Source organism: Rhea pennata, chromosome 6, assembly GCF_028389875.1.
Source record: "Rhea pennata isolate bPtePen1 chromosome 6, bPtePen1.pri, whole genome shotgun sequence".
Taxonomy (NCBI): domain Eukaryota; kingdom Metazoa; phylum Chordata; class Aves; order Rheiformes; family Rheidae; genus Rhea; species Rhea pennata.
The window spans coordinates 19,252,672-19,265,072 of record NC_084668.1 but is presented as its reverse complement, the minus strand read 5'-3'; the positions used below and the strand labels follow the sequence as shown (position 1 = coordinate 19,265,072).

General features: G+C 33.3%; 1 protein-coding gene across 1 annotated transcript; it reads left to right on the top strand.

The window, feature by feature from the left end:
- Positions 1–4,882: 4,882 nt before the first annotated feature.
- On the top strand, positions 4,883–11,500 carry GCG (glucagon). The gene is made up of 6 exons (XM_062578924.1): positions 4,883–4,983; positions 5,382–5,543; positions 6,365–6,418; positions 7,845–7,982; positions 10,260–10,403; positions 11,440–11,500. Exons 1-6 carry the CDS (start codon positions 4,886–4,888, stop codon positions 11,462–11,464), a joined length of 621 nt encoding a protein of 206 aa, XP_062434908.1. The 5' UTR covers positions 4,883–4,885; the 3' UTR covers positions 11,465–11,500.
- The last annotated feature ends 901 nt before the right edge of the window (positions 11,501–12,401 follow it).

The following is a 12,401-nucleotide window of genomic DNA, read 5'->3' as shown; positions in this document are numbered from 1 at the left end:
TCCAAGGCAGATTGCCACTCCATTGCCCTACTTTTATATTAATTTGTCTCAAGTAACTGTTATTTTTGTATCACTGTAGGTTCTCAAATTGAAATTTTATAGCATGTAATAAAAAACTAAAACCTTTCCATAGTTACTGTGATTATTGTATGAAATTTAGTTCAGATTTCTGTCCTACTGCAGAATGCCTTAGACTATAACCATTGTATTTCACAGAACTTTCCAAGGGGCATTTTATAGCATAGTATGTAAGTTTGAAGTAATCTATTAATAATATGAAATAATTGCTATCTGCAAACATTATCATATCAGTATAAACCTATTTTTTGCTCTTACATTTTCATTTTTATTCTTTCTTTTTATTTCTTTAAAACACTCCCTATTTTACTGAGGTAAGTCTATAGTTCGTATTTTTAAACTGAAAATGGACCCAGATCTGACTTTTGAAAGATTCTTTGTTGTAAACTCATTGAGATTAAGCTAGTACAGATTGCACACAGTGTGCAAAGACATCTGCAGTAAAATATATCAGAAAAATCAGCAAAATTAAGTATATCAAGGAAATAATATTCCTTTCTAACTTCAAATGCAAAATAAATGTCACAAGAGTCAATATTTTCAACACTGAAACTTTCTGATCGATATTTGAGAAACATTTGTTACATATTTTCTGATGCAACAAATCCAGTTATGCTATTTTTTTTTTTTATCTCCAGTCAATAAGAAATTAGAAACATTTCTGTTAGCTTGATAAGCATAGAATTTTCTTTTAAGATCAGCCTTACTCTTTAGCTCTTGGTACCTTGGCAATGAGAATGAGATTGCTTTCTTTTTTTTCTTTTTTTTTTTTTTTTTAAGTATCTCCTAGTGACCTAAACTATTTGAAGCAAATAAAACCTTTCTTCTGATAGGGAAATTAATTAATTAACAAGAATAAACTAATATATTCTTTTACTGATCATCTCATTTTCTCTACAAAATGTTTTTGTGTGCCCAAGAATAACAATTTACTCATTAAATACTGTCGTTTCTTTAATGTATAGAAAACAAATAACTGTTGCTAGTGTGGGTTACCAACAAGAAGTATGAAACGTTTAACATACCAAACTGATTCTAAACTTTAATAAGAGAACATAGTTGACAGAAGTTTACTAACTTCTGGGCAGTGTTTTAAAAAATGCTTGTTTTACCATTGTCAGGATTGTCTAACCTGAAAATTATAATAATAACTGCATTTATAAATCTATTTTTACCAGTCACTCCAGATTTTGATTCTGAAAAATTTAGATAGAAGTTAAACATGCATTTAATGTTAAACATATTCTTAGTTGTAATATAACCAATTGGACTGTTCACATCTGAAAGCTGTATAGGACTGGGGCATTAGGGTTAGGTCCAAGTTATATTGAAATCCCTGAAAATCTGTTTCCTAATTGCACTGGGATTTGCATGTATATTTATAAATTTTGTATACAAGAACAACGTTTGATATCTGATATTATTTAAAACAGACTGAATTTAATGACTAGGCTGTTTCTTTCATTCCAGCTCAGTGACTTTAATTTATGACTAAACTGCATCATGATTTAACAATACCGGAGTCAGTTGTAAAGAATCTAGCTTGTTTTGTTAGTTATTCAGCTTACTGAAAAGTGTACCAAAATGCAAATGTACCATTAAGTAGGGCAAATTAACCTATGCATGGGACAATAATCAGACTCCATTTGGTGTTTAGGTTAACTTGTTACTGCTAAATCAGCTAGCATGAGTGTCACTACATTACAGTGAAAGCAATTCTATGACCACAACAGAGATGTCTCACAAAGAATAAGGCAGTTTTTGTCCTGCTACTATATGCCTATGAAATGTGAAATGATGCATTCTTTGAGATAAACACTGGATGTCAGTGTTGCACCACCAAATTACTGCTCCAAAAGAATCAGTGAAAAAAGTCCAATACTATAGTTAGGGTTATAAACAGCTGAATGATTTCATGGCCGCTGTCATTTGTTGCTGCTAAAGGCAGGGTATGATGAGGTGTAGGAATCAAATCTCTTGTACTAGGGCACTACAGAAACCAGAGAAGCATTAGCCTCCATGCACACCATCAAAAAATTAGCAGTACTAGCAGTGGCTTCTAGTGGAAACAGGGAAATGGACTCCGTCACTTAATGGTACAATCTACCAGAAGATCTTGTATTCATCAACTTAGTTGCCTGGTTTTGCCTAAGACTGGACTTAACTGTTTTGATTTTGACATTGACGTATTATAATATAGTATTTAGATTAATTTAATCTAGATCCGTTTAATTTAGATCCATTAAGATTCTCTTAAACTTTAGGCCTCACGAAATGCTAGCATCAATATATTCTTCCTAACTATTGAGAAAATGCCTGTCAAGTGTCAAGCTGTTCATAGCAGAGAGCAAATCTTGTGTAAATTAATATAGATTCATAGAATGAAGTTAAAATTTATACCAGCTGAGATCTACCATAAGATACATTCCAGTTTCATGTATGCTTAATTCCTCCAGCTTCCCCTATAGTACATGACATGGTAGGCCGCATGTGGTAAGTATATATTCGCTAACAATCATTGCTCTAGCCGTTTCTCTTTGAAAAAATAAAACTTCATCTTGGCAGCCTGAATTACTGAATGCTTTTATTTATTTAGAACATATATAATCAGAGTATATCTGCTAATCATGAACCATTTATAGTAAAATTGCTGCATTATCCACTCAGAGACTTCAGTTAGATTGCTGGGTTCCAGAGATTATTCTATTTTATTACTTTTAATCTTCAACTATAAGTCATTCCATAACTAATGGAAGAAACAGAAAGATTCTACAAAAAGTCTGCACTGAAACTGGGGGAGAATACTAGAGCAGAGTAGAACCCCTGCAGCAGCAAGGCTTTTGATGCAGGAGTAGGCTTTTTAAAAGGTTTTAATATAGCCCTACATTTGCACTGCTCAGTGTACAGCCAGCTGAATCCCAAGGCAGAGAAAATTTGCACCTTCTTTACACATCTTTCCTTCAGAACTTTGATTTGTCTTCTTCCAGGCCATAGATATTTAAATTCAGCCTATTGTGGCACGGCATTACAATAGAGAATAGGTAAGTTTTCTCTCAGACTGCTTGAAAACTCACTGAATTTAAATGAATAAAATCAGCGGAATTGGAGGATATGATTCAGTGTAGATTAAATTTAGTGTGGCGGATGTCTTTTAGCTGGGTCTTATTTTGCCACCGACCACTTTATTTCAGTGCATTCATCTTTTCTATCTCCTTTTATATTTCAGGCTGTAATATAAACTTCCATTGAAAGTTTTCATGGATGGCAGAATGGCTCTTTCATATGCACAAACAAGTACCAGTTGAAGTGCATGATGAAATATTTCCAAAGATGTTTTTACTGAGGTGAACTCATTGCAACTTCTGTTGCTTTATAGCAGATTAGTATTGTGTTTTGTACTGATTTTAAAGTTTGAATGAATGAGCATTTACTGTTCAACATTCAATGAATGAGCTTTCATTCACTGAATGAATGGCATATTTATTTGTCACAGTCAAAAGCACCTAACCAAATTTGAAGTTAATTTCCTTTTCTAAACAGTCATTCCATAAAGTAAATGATTCAAAACAACTAACAATAAACAATATATAGCAGATGATTTTTAAAGTAGATTCTCTCTTATTTCCGTTCATATAGATGTTCTCAATGCAAAGCACTTTTGAGCCTATTAACCATCAGCTGCTCATGCTCCTTCTTACAAAGCGTTTTATGAGCACCAAATGATTAGTTTCTTTGTCCAATGGTGTTTGTCCTATAGAAGATTATGTGTCAACAGGTTAATAACAATACATTAAATAATGAGAATCTTAGCACACATAACTAGGGGAATAGGGAATGTCTTACTCCCCTTGCTGACTTTCAGTAAAAGTTATAACCGAACTACTTGCCTGAGTAATCAGTCACCAGTGTAAGTAAGGGAATTGTAGCTTGGCTGTGAATCACCAGAAGTTCTATACAGACTGTAATACTCTAATTTGTATTGAATAACATATTAAAATTAGTGAGACTCTTGAAGTTATTAGAGTGCTTACAATGAGGAAACATATAATGACCTAGCCATTTCTTTTATGTCATTGGAGCCAATGGAATGACCTATAACAGTAAGAATTACACCTGGAAGTGAACATTTTCTGCCTTATTTTCTTAAAACAAAGTGTATACCCATGTGATGGACTATATTGGAAGCTCTTAAACTTAAATAGAGTATTATATCAAAAGTGCAACAAGCAGAACTTGGCGTATCATATATATCATGAAATGTTAAGCTAGTGTGTGGTTTTGTTCTTTTTCTGAACAGTCACTCACTAATAAGACATTTACTCCAGAGGCCTACTGCTTCAGTATATGTTATTTCAAAACATTTTTTTAAAGGAAGGTCAAGAGTTGGAAAGAAAGAATAAGTTGCTGATGTGACAGTATTCTCCACACAGATTTCTTTTGTTTTTCTCTAATAAATAAACTGGAAAAAAATAAAAGCCACACCAGTATACTAGTTTTGCACTGAAACAAAATTATAAAAACAAATCTACTACTTGTCATCAATATAACCCACAACAAAGAAGATAAGGAGCTTTATTGCGCTATTAAAAAGGAAACTGAGGATGCACTTCTTTATGCTCACCTGGTCTGACAAGGTCTCAGAATGCCTCCTGAAAGCACTGTGTAGTCTCCTTCCATTTACACAGGCTCTCAATACCTTCAAGTTTAGATCAGCATTTAGGATGTTTCTTTATCGTTATAATTGATTCTGAGGTACATAAAGATGATCACATTTTTGTTTGTTGCCTTATTTGTGTTTTGACAGGCAATGAAAATGAAAACTGTTTATTTTGTTGCTGGGCTGCTTTTAATGATAGTTCAAGGCAGCTGGCAAAATCCTCTTCAAGATACAGAGGAGAAATCAAGGTAAATATGTTAGATCAAACTTCTACAAACTCTTGGTATGAACTTTGTTTTCTTATTGTTCAAAGCAAAGCATACTATGACTTAATGTTATTTTTTTGTAATATTATACAGTACTTAATCTACCATTAGAATTGGCAAAATTTTTTAATATTGTGAAGTACAGCACAGAAGCTTTTTGTTATCTCAAGCAGTAATTGACTTGGTTATCCAAAAAGACCTTGTAATTGTGCGGTATCCAATCTGCTATATTGATTGATTTTACTAGCCAGCTAATGACCAGTGATAGGCCATTTTTTCTTACCTTGTCTGAGTATAAAATTATATTTCAAAAGGAAAGTCAATGCATTATAGGATGTACTGTAACCAGTACCATTTAACAAGTTCTAAATTTTTCATAGATCATACAAAGCTTCCCAGTCTGAACCTTTAGATGAATCTAGAAAACTGAATGAAGTGAAACGTCATTCACAAGGCACATTCACCAGTGATTACAGCAAGTACTTGGACACTAGACGAGCTCAAGATTTCGTGCAATGGTTAATGAGCACTAAAAGAAATGGGTAAGCCTTTTGCTCATATTGTTATAAGTCTCCATATAGGAAAAAAACAACCAAAAATCTAGTATCTGATTGAATTCAACTTGCTTGATTTCCACTTCCCATTACAGACCACATATAATCCTCAGGTGACTAAAGTGCTAAAGAATAATTTATATATGGTATTAATATGTTATTATAAATGTGGATATATGCAGAATCGGTCAAAAGAATTTGGATAAATCAAGTATAGTATCAGTGTATTATCTGATATGCCATCTATCACGAGTCTGTAGCTCAGCCTCATTGAGACAATTGTCTCAATGAATGAAGCTCAGTAGCAATAATGTATGCAAATAAAGGTCTAGGCTGCTGGGATTTAATAAAAATTTTCTATCTACAGCTACTCTAATCCTGAGGCTTCATTCATAAAAAGAGAGCTAAGGTTTAAGCTTTTTTGGCCACTGAATAGTTTACTAGTATCACAAGAATACTGCTAAGACATGAGTTTGCATATGTTTTGAAGATATGTTTTGTTTAAACACAAGCTACCAAGCTGAGAGCAAGAGTAATAGTGTGTAATTCTATGCCCTGTGTTATGGAGAAGATCTGCCTACAGAATCCATTAATCTATTATGTTAATGCTTTTAAATCCCAGTGAAAATCTTAAAATGTAAACTAAGAATTTCAGGATATTGTTAGCTCAAAAAATATATAATATTCATCTTTCAATCATGATTGTTTATAATGATATATAAATAATATCCATTAGAATATTATCAGCTCATGCACACTCCAAAATGTTTTGGTAATAATGATCTAATAATTGTGGAATTCTGCTACAGACAACAAGGACAGGAGGACAAAGAGAATGACGAATTCCCAGACCAGCTCTCAAGGTATTCTAATTGCCAGACTTGTTGCTCAAAAAAGATTAAAGCTAGTTTTCTGTTAAGCAAGAAAGAAAATAGCTAGTATCCTTTACAATGATATCATTATCCAAGCAATATCTATCAAAATAAATTGTCCTGCACCTACAAGCAAAGAGGAAAGAGGAAACGTCTCTATGTTATTTATTCCTGCAGCTGTGCTCTATATCCATATGCAACTTGATTTCCAAAATGGTTCACAGAATGCAACAGAATGAGAACAATAAATTTCAGGAAAGGATTTTTTTTAGTAATAAAGAAGTGGAGAGAACAAGATAAAAACAAAAGGCTAAACTAAAAAAGTCATTATGTTATCAGAAAAGAAAACTAGTAAGAAGACGGTCATGAAGGGAAAATAGCCAGGCATCAAGATGAGGAGAGCTGATAAAAGATGATTCAATGCTTAGTCCTCAGTACTCAATCCTATTTTATATGTATTGTTCATAATAGAAAAGGAGATGAAGAACACAAGAGCTGCTGGAGGCCAAAATTTTGTTTCCTAACAGTGTTTTGGGGGAGGAGATGAGAATTTTTGAATTTTGGAATTTTTGAACAAACAACACAAAAATACACTGAGTGGTTTTGCAAAATATATTGAAATACTATATTCATTCTTCCTTTTGTGAGAAATACCAAAGAGGGCAGCTGGATCACAAAGATCTTTCCATTCAAAACACTGTCAAAATCAATACCAAGTCTGTGAAATGTTTCAGCTTCAATGAAAGAGCATATCTCCACAAAACTAACATTTCATCAAAAATCTTCCAAATAACTCTAGTTAGCATGCTGATGAAAAGTGCAGATGGTACTAAATTGGGAAGAATGGTGAAATCCCAAGAAGACAGAAAAATAATAGAAAGGGCTAGAGGCATTTGAAAATTAGGCAGAAAGTATCTAATTCTGAAATACAAATGCAAGGGAAATTATCTGAGGAAAATATTCAAAATATGTCTTATTCTCATTGCAACTTGTCTTCCAAATGGCTAGTGTAAATGGCTATCATTTTGCTCTATATTGTAGAAAGAAGCATGGAAGTGGGGGAGAAGGCAATTGTCTTTCTCTATAAACTGCAGATGACCAGGTCTGAAATTGTTCCAAGATTATCGCTTACTCTGTAGAGCAGAGCTAATTAATCTAGCAGAAGACCATTCCAATGCAGCTGTATTTGCCTTCAGCACCTGATTTGACTTGTTCAGAAATAGTTCAGATATCTCTGCACAGCACAGAAAATGCCTTTAAAGATTAAAATATTGGGAGTAATTTGAGAAGGAAAGAAATCCCTTTTCCCTAATAAGAAATGCTAGTCTAGTGGGAAATAGTAATTAATAGAGATGAAAAGAAGAGAAAAATTTAAACAGTAATACAGACTGATCTTAGAGTATTGCTCTTCTTTCAGCAATGGGATCTCCAAGCGTCATGCTGAATTTGAGAGACATGCTGAGGGCACTTACACCAGTGATATCACCTCTTATTTGGAAGGTCAAGCTGCCAAAGAGTTCATTGCTTGGTTAGTGAATGGACGAGGAAGAAGAGAGTAAGAATCCATCCATTCCTATTATTAAATTTTGCCTAGCCTTGGGGGTTAGAAATCAAGTCTGATGAAATCTTGATGTATATTTGATCATTCTTGCTGTACTTCATGTTTTTCTTTTGTAATAGAAGATATTCAGTGGTTATTAGACTACCGTTTTAAATTACTAAGTTCAAATACAGACTAAAACAAACCTGTTCAGCATGCTGTTACACTCTATAAGGTCAAGTTATATTTAAGGTCAACACATCTAAAACTACACCAGACCTTCCTCTAACCACCCCCTTTCCCCCTTCACATAAAATCACAGTCTCCTTAGCCACCATTGAGATAACTCAAGTCAGTGTCCTCTTAAATTCCTTTCTCTTTTTTCCTCTTTGCAGCCAATCTTTTCCTCTGCAATATTTCCAAAATTAAATTTTTGCTCTTGTCCCTGCCACCACAACTGTAGCCCGTTCTTTGGTGACCATACCTAACAGTTATTGATTATTGCTTTTCTTCTTCCTATCTTCCACAGTCTCCCTAAGTTGCTGCTGCCAAAATAACCATCATTCCTATAACCATGACATACTTTCCTTTCTAAGACACATCTACTTCTTTTGCTACATTCAAGGTTTCCTAGACTCCATGATCCACTGTTTTGCCCTGTGCTTCTGATTTCTTTCATTCATAACTTGTTCTCCATACACTAATCACAGATTTCTCAAACCTGCTATTCTCTTCATCTGCTCTAATGAATTTATACCTTTCTTCATGATAGTCTTACGCTTGGAACACCCTCACCTTTAATCTTCTCCAGGCACCTTCCATCTCATCGTATTTCCAACTCTGCATGGCTTAGCAGCTGCATCATGCACAAGCACTCCCCCCTCTTTTAACTGTTCTGTACTTGTTTGTGCCTTTAGACTGTAAGCTCTTCGGGGCAGGGATTTCAGTTCAGTCTCTGATATTATATATTCTACCAGCTGTAAAGTACTATGTAAGTCTCTTACACTATATAAAAATAATAAATAATGACAACAATAAAATATAATCTGTAAGACAAGATTGTGTGTTGTAGTCAAGGAAGAGTGAATAGGAAAAGGTAAACTATGGAAAAAATGACTATTTCCTGAAAAAACAGTGTTAAATGAATAAGGTCAGCTATAAAGAGAAGGGAAGGGTTGGTGCCACTTCATAGTGATGTTCAGATTTGCAGGGTTTTTTTCTGTCATGTTTTATTTTCAAGAGAAGAAATAAAGTATTTTAGTATTTGTAAGAAATAGAGATTACAATCTAGCTGTTATAAACTGAGTTTGGAAACCTAGACAACTAAATGTAGACCACCCTCTTGCTTCTTGATATTTATATTGTGTTATTTTTATTTATATAGTGTTGTATTTATATAGTGTTGGGACAACTAAATGTAGACCAACCTCCTGCTTCTCAATATTTACTAGTATTTGCAGTCAAACTTGTGCATAGACTTGTCTGAAAGAACTTACTGGCCGTGCTAAATTATTACTTGAGAAGAATTACTCTGCCTGTCACTGGTCATAAAGCACGGTGTTCTTCAGTATCAGTCCACCTTATGGGAATTGGTTAAAACCTTCCTATGCTTGATGGGATGAAACAAGAGAGGAAAACTTTCTATATCAGGCTCCTGGTAGAATGGTTTTCCAATAGTGAAAAAAAGGAGAGAGCCAAGAATAAGGATCTGATTCCAAATCCAAACTGCTGATGTTGTAAAAGAGGTATTAAAAAAAAAAAAAAAAAAGTTACTGTTAGTTACTGTCTAAATGTTAATGTAAAACAATTTTAAGTACAAAATTAGGACCTTCTATGTCCATTCAAAAGCCTAAACAAAAAGCATATAAAAATTTGGCTATATTATTTTATAGTATTTTTTAAATAATGACTTTTAGTAAGTCTACTGTGAATTTTATTGTTGCTTAGTCCACTTGGGTGCAGACTGAGGTATGTTGTTGTATGTTTGACTTTTTCAAACATTCTTGAGAGGAATTTAGATTCACCTAAAGGAAAAATCTCTACCTGGTAAAGGGAGACTTCTAGCTTGCTTTCTATTGTTTAAAAAATGCTTAAATATTAAACATTAAAAAAATGTTTAAAAGAAGGTGTTCTGATATATATCATCTTATATTGAACCATAACATCAGGATCAAACTTTCACTCCTTGCAACCACCAGAAACGTACAGTTCATTAGATTCTATAATGAAGCCCTTTTAAGCAGTTTGTTTATTTTGATCTATGAATTGTTTGATAATTTCTTCCCTTTGAAGTTTCCCAGAAAAAGCTCTTGTGGCCGAAGAAATGGGCCGAAGACATGCAGACGGCACTTTCACGAGTGATATCAACAAAATTCTTGATGACATGGCTGCCAAAGAGTTCTTAAAATGGCTGATTAACACAAAAGTTACCCAAAGGTGCTTGAATTTTGATCATGTTAATTCTTAATATACTGGAGGTTTAAATGTACTTACCACACATAGAGAAAATACCATTCTTTGTTCTCTAACCACGAACATATCTATAAGTGTATTATAAAATTTATATTACACACAGTGCTGAATAAGGATAGCACACTATAAACAGAAATCATTCCAAATACAATCTATGTTTTGCATCAATGGTGAACCTGTTAAATAGTTTCCTATTTAACTTGAGGGGAGTTTTGCCATCAACTGCCATCAGAATTGAGGCCATATAAAAGTATTGATAAATAAAACTCTCATTTGCGTGAGTATTATAAAATCAGAAATATTTACTGTTAATATGATACTAAATCAATTATTTTTAAAGATCGTGATGTTAAAGATGGCCCTAAGTTCTGGCCTGGAGTTAGGCAGTAGGGTGTTCTAACCGGAGTTCCTAATGGCTAACTATTTTAAATCTCTGCTTTAGTTTTGCCTACAGGCAAATGTCTTTGGAAAGGCAGACGCCTAGCCAAGCTTTGTGAATGGGTTAAGAATTAAGGATTGTTTGTAAACATTAGCAAAAAGTTTCAAAAATAATAAAATGCTAACTAAAGAGACATCTGTGGCCAAATTTTCCAGAATTCTGGATGCCCATTCTGAAAATTAGATTACTTTTAGTCTTTTGAAGATTGAAGCACCCAAAATCACTAGTTGATTTTCAAAATCTAAAACAACAAATACTATCTCAAAAAAATTGGAAGCTATAATTAAATTACAGATTTGATTAGTGTTTTCATAGTATTATGTTTATTTGTAGTTCAGCGTTGAAACAAATAATTTAAGAAAAACATCTATTAGAAACTATTAAAAAGCTTTTTCTTTAGACATAATTGTGTCTTCAATCTGTTATTGAAGAGAGGTACTAAGGAGTTTGTGGAACTAACATCTGCTAAGTCTTAATCAGAAAAAAAAATGTTCTGCACATATTTCATAAATCTCAAGAAATTTATAATATGTCCTAATTACTACTGCTTCTTTTTTCCAGGGACCTTTTGGGAGAATACCAGTAAAAAAAATAAAATAAAAATGGGATAGATGAAGATCCTCTCCACTGCATCAACTGCCAGCTATTAAGAGATTCTGAAATCTGTATCTTGTCATTTACGTTGGGTGTAACATAAAGCTATGTCACCTTGCATGCCAGGAAATAATTGTACTATAGTATAGTGTTGCCAAAGGATTATATGTGGAAAATCTATTGTCTAAGGGACAGCCACCTTAATAGCTTTAAGACTATGAAGGTTCCACATCTTCATATTTTCCATTTATTAGAACAAAAAAAAATCCATTTACTTGTAATCATGAAATTATTTTTCTATAAAGTTGACTTCTACCTAGAAATGATTCAATCACCAATTATATGCATTATTTGTAAGGGGCTGGCAGTTACAAAGGTCTGAGAAGTGAATATACCTCTTGGAACTTTTGTTATAAAAAGGCTAAGCTTTAAGGATATTAAATGATAGCCTTAAATAAATTTTTTCAAGCTTCTTTTCTGTTGACTTTTCATGTGTATTCCCCTTGTACCTGTCTGAAGCACTTCCTTTTATTTTATTCTCATATATAGTGTCATATATAGAGAACTTTGATTTGGCTTGGAATGATACAACAAAATCAATATTTTGTTTTGTGACATTTCCTCCATAATGATTTTCAAAAAAGACCTGTGTGAATTTTGAATAAGATGAAAACACACTAGAACATAGTAGAAGCTGATGTGTTGCAGAAGAGTTGTCAGATCAGAATTGGAACCTGTAACTTACACTAGTATTAGTTTAGTATAGTATAGTATTACAGGATTAGTATTAGAAACTAGTATTAGAAATAACTGGCATTATTTTGTGTCACGTTTGTTTTACAAAAGAACTCAAAACTTTCACTAATGGTCTGGAATTTCACAGACTCAGAGAAGGGTCGAGTTTGGAAGGGACCTCTGGAGATCATCTA

Excerpts from the sequence above, each read along its gene's own strand:
- GCG (XM_062578924.1), top strand. The coding sequence starts at position 4,886 with ATGAAAATGAAAACTGTTTATTTTGTTGCTGGGCTGCTTTTAATGATA. Across the intron at positions 5,544-6,364 it reads ATGAGCACTAAAAGAAATGG|ACAACAAGGACAGGAGGACA; the intron begins GTAAGCCTTTTG and ends ATTCTGCTACAG. Across the intron at positions 6,419-7,844 it reads TTCCCAGACCAGCTCTCAAG|CAATGGGATCTCCAAGCGTC; the intron begins GTATTCTAATTG and ends CTCTTCTTTCAG.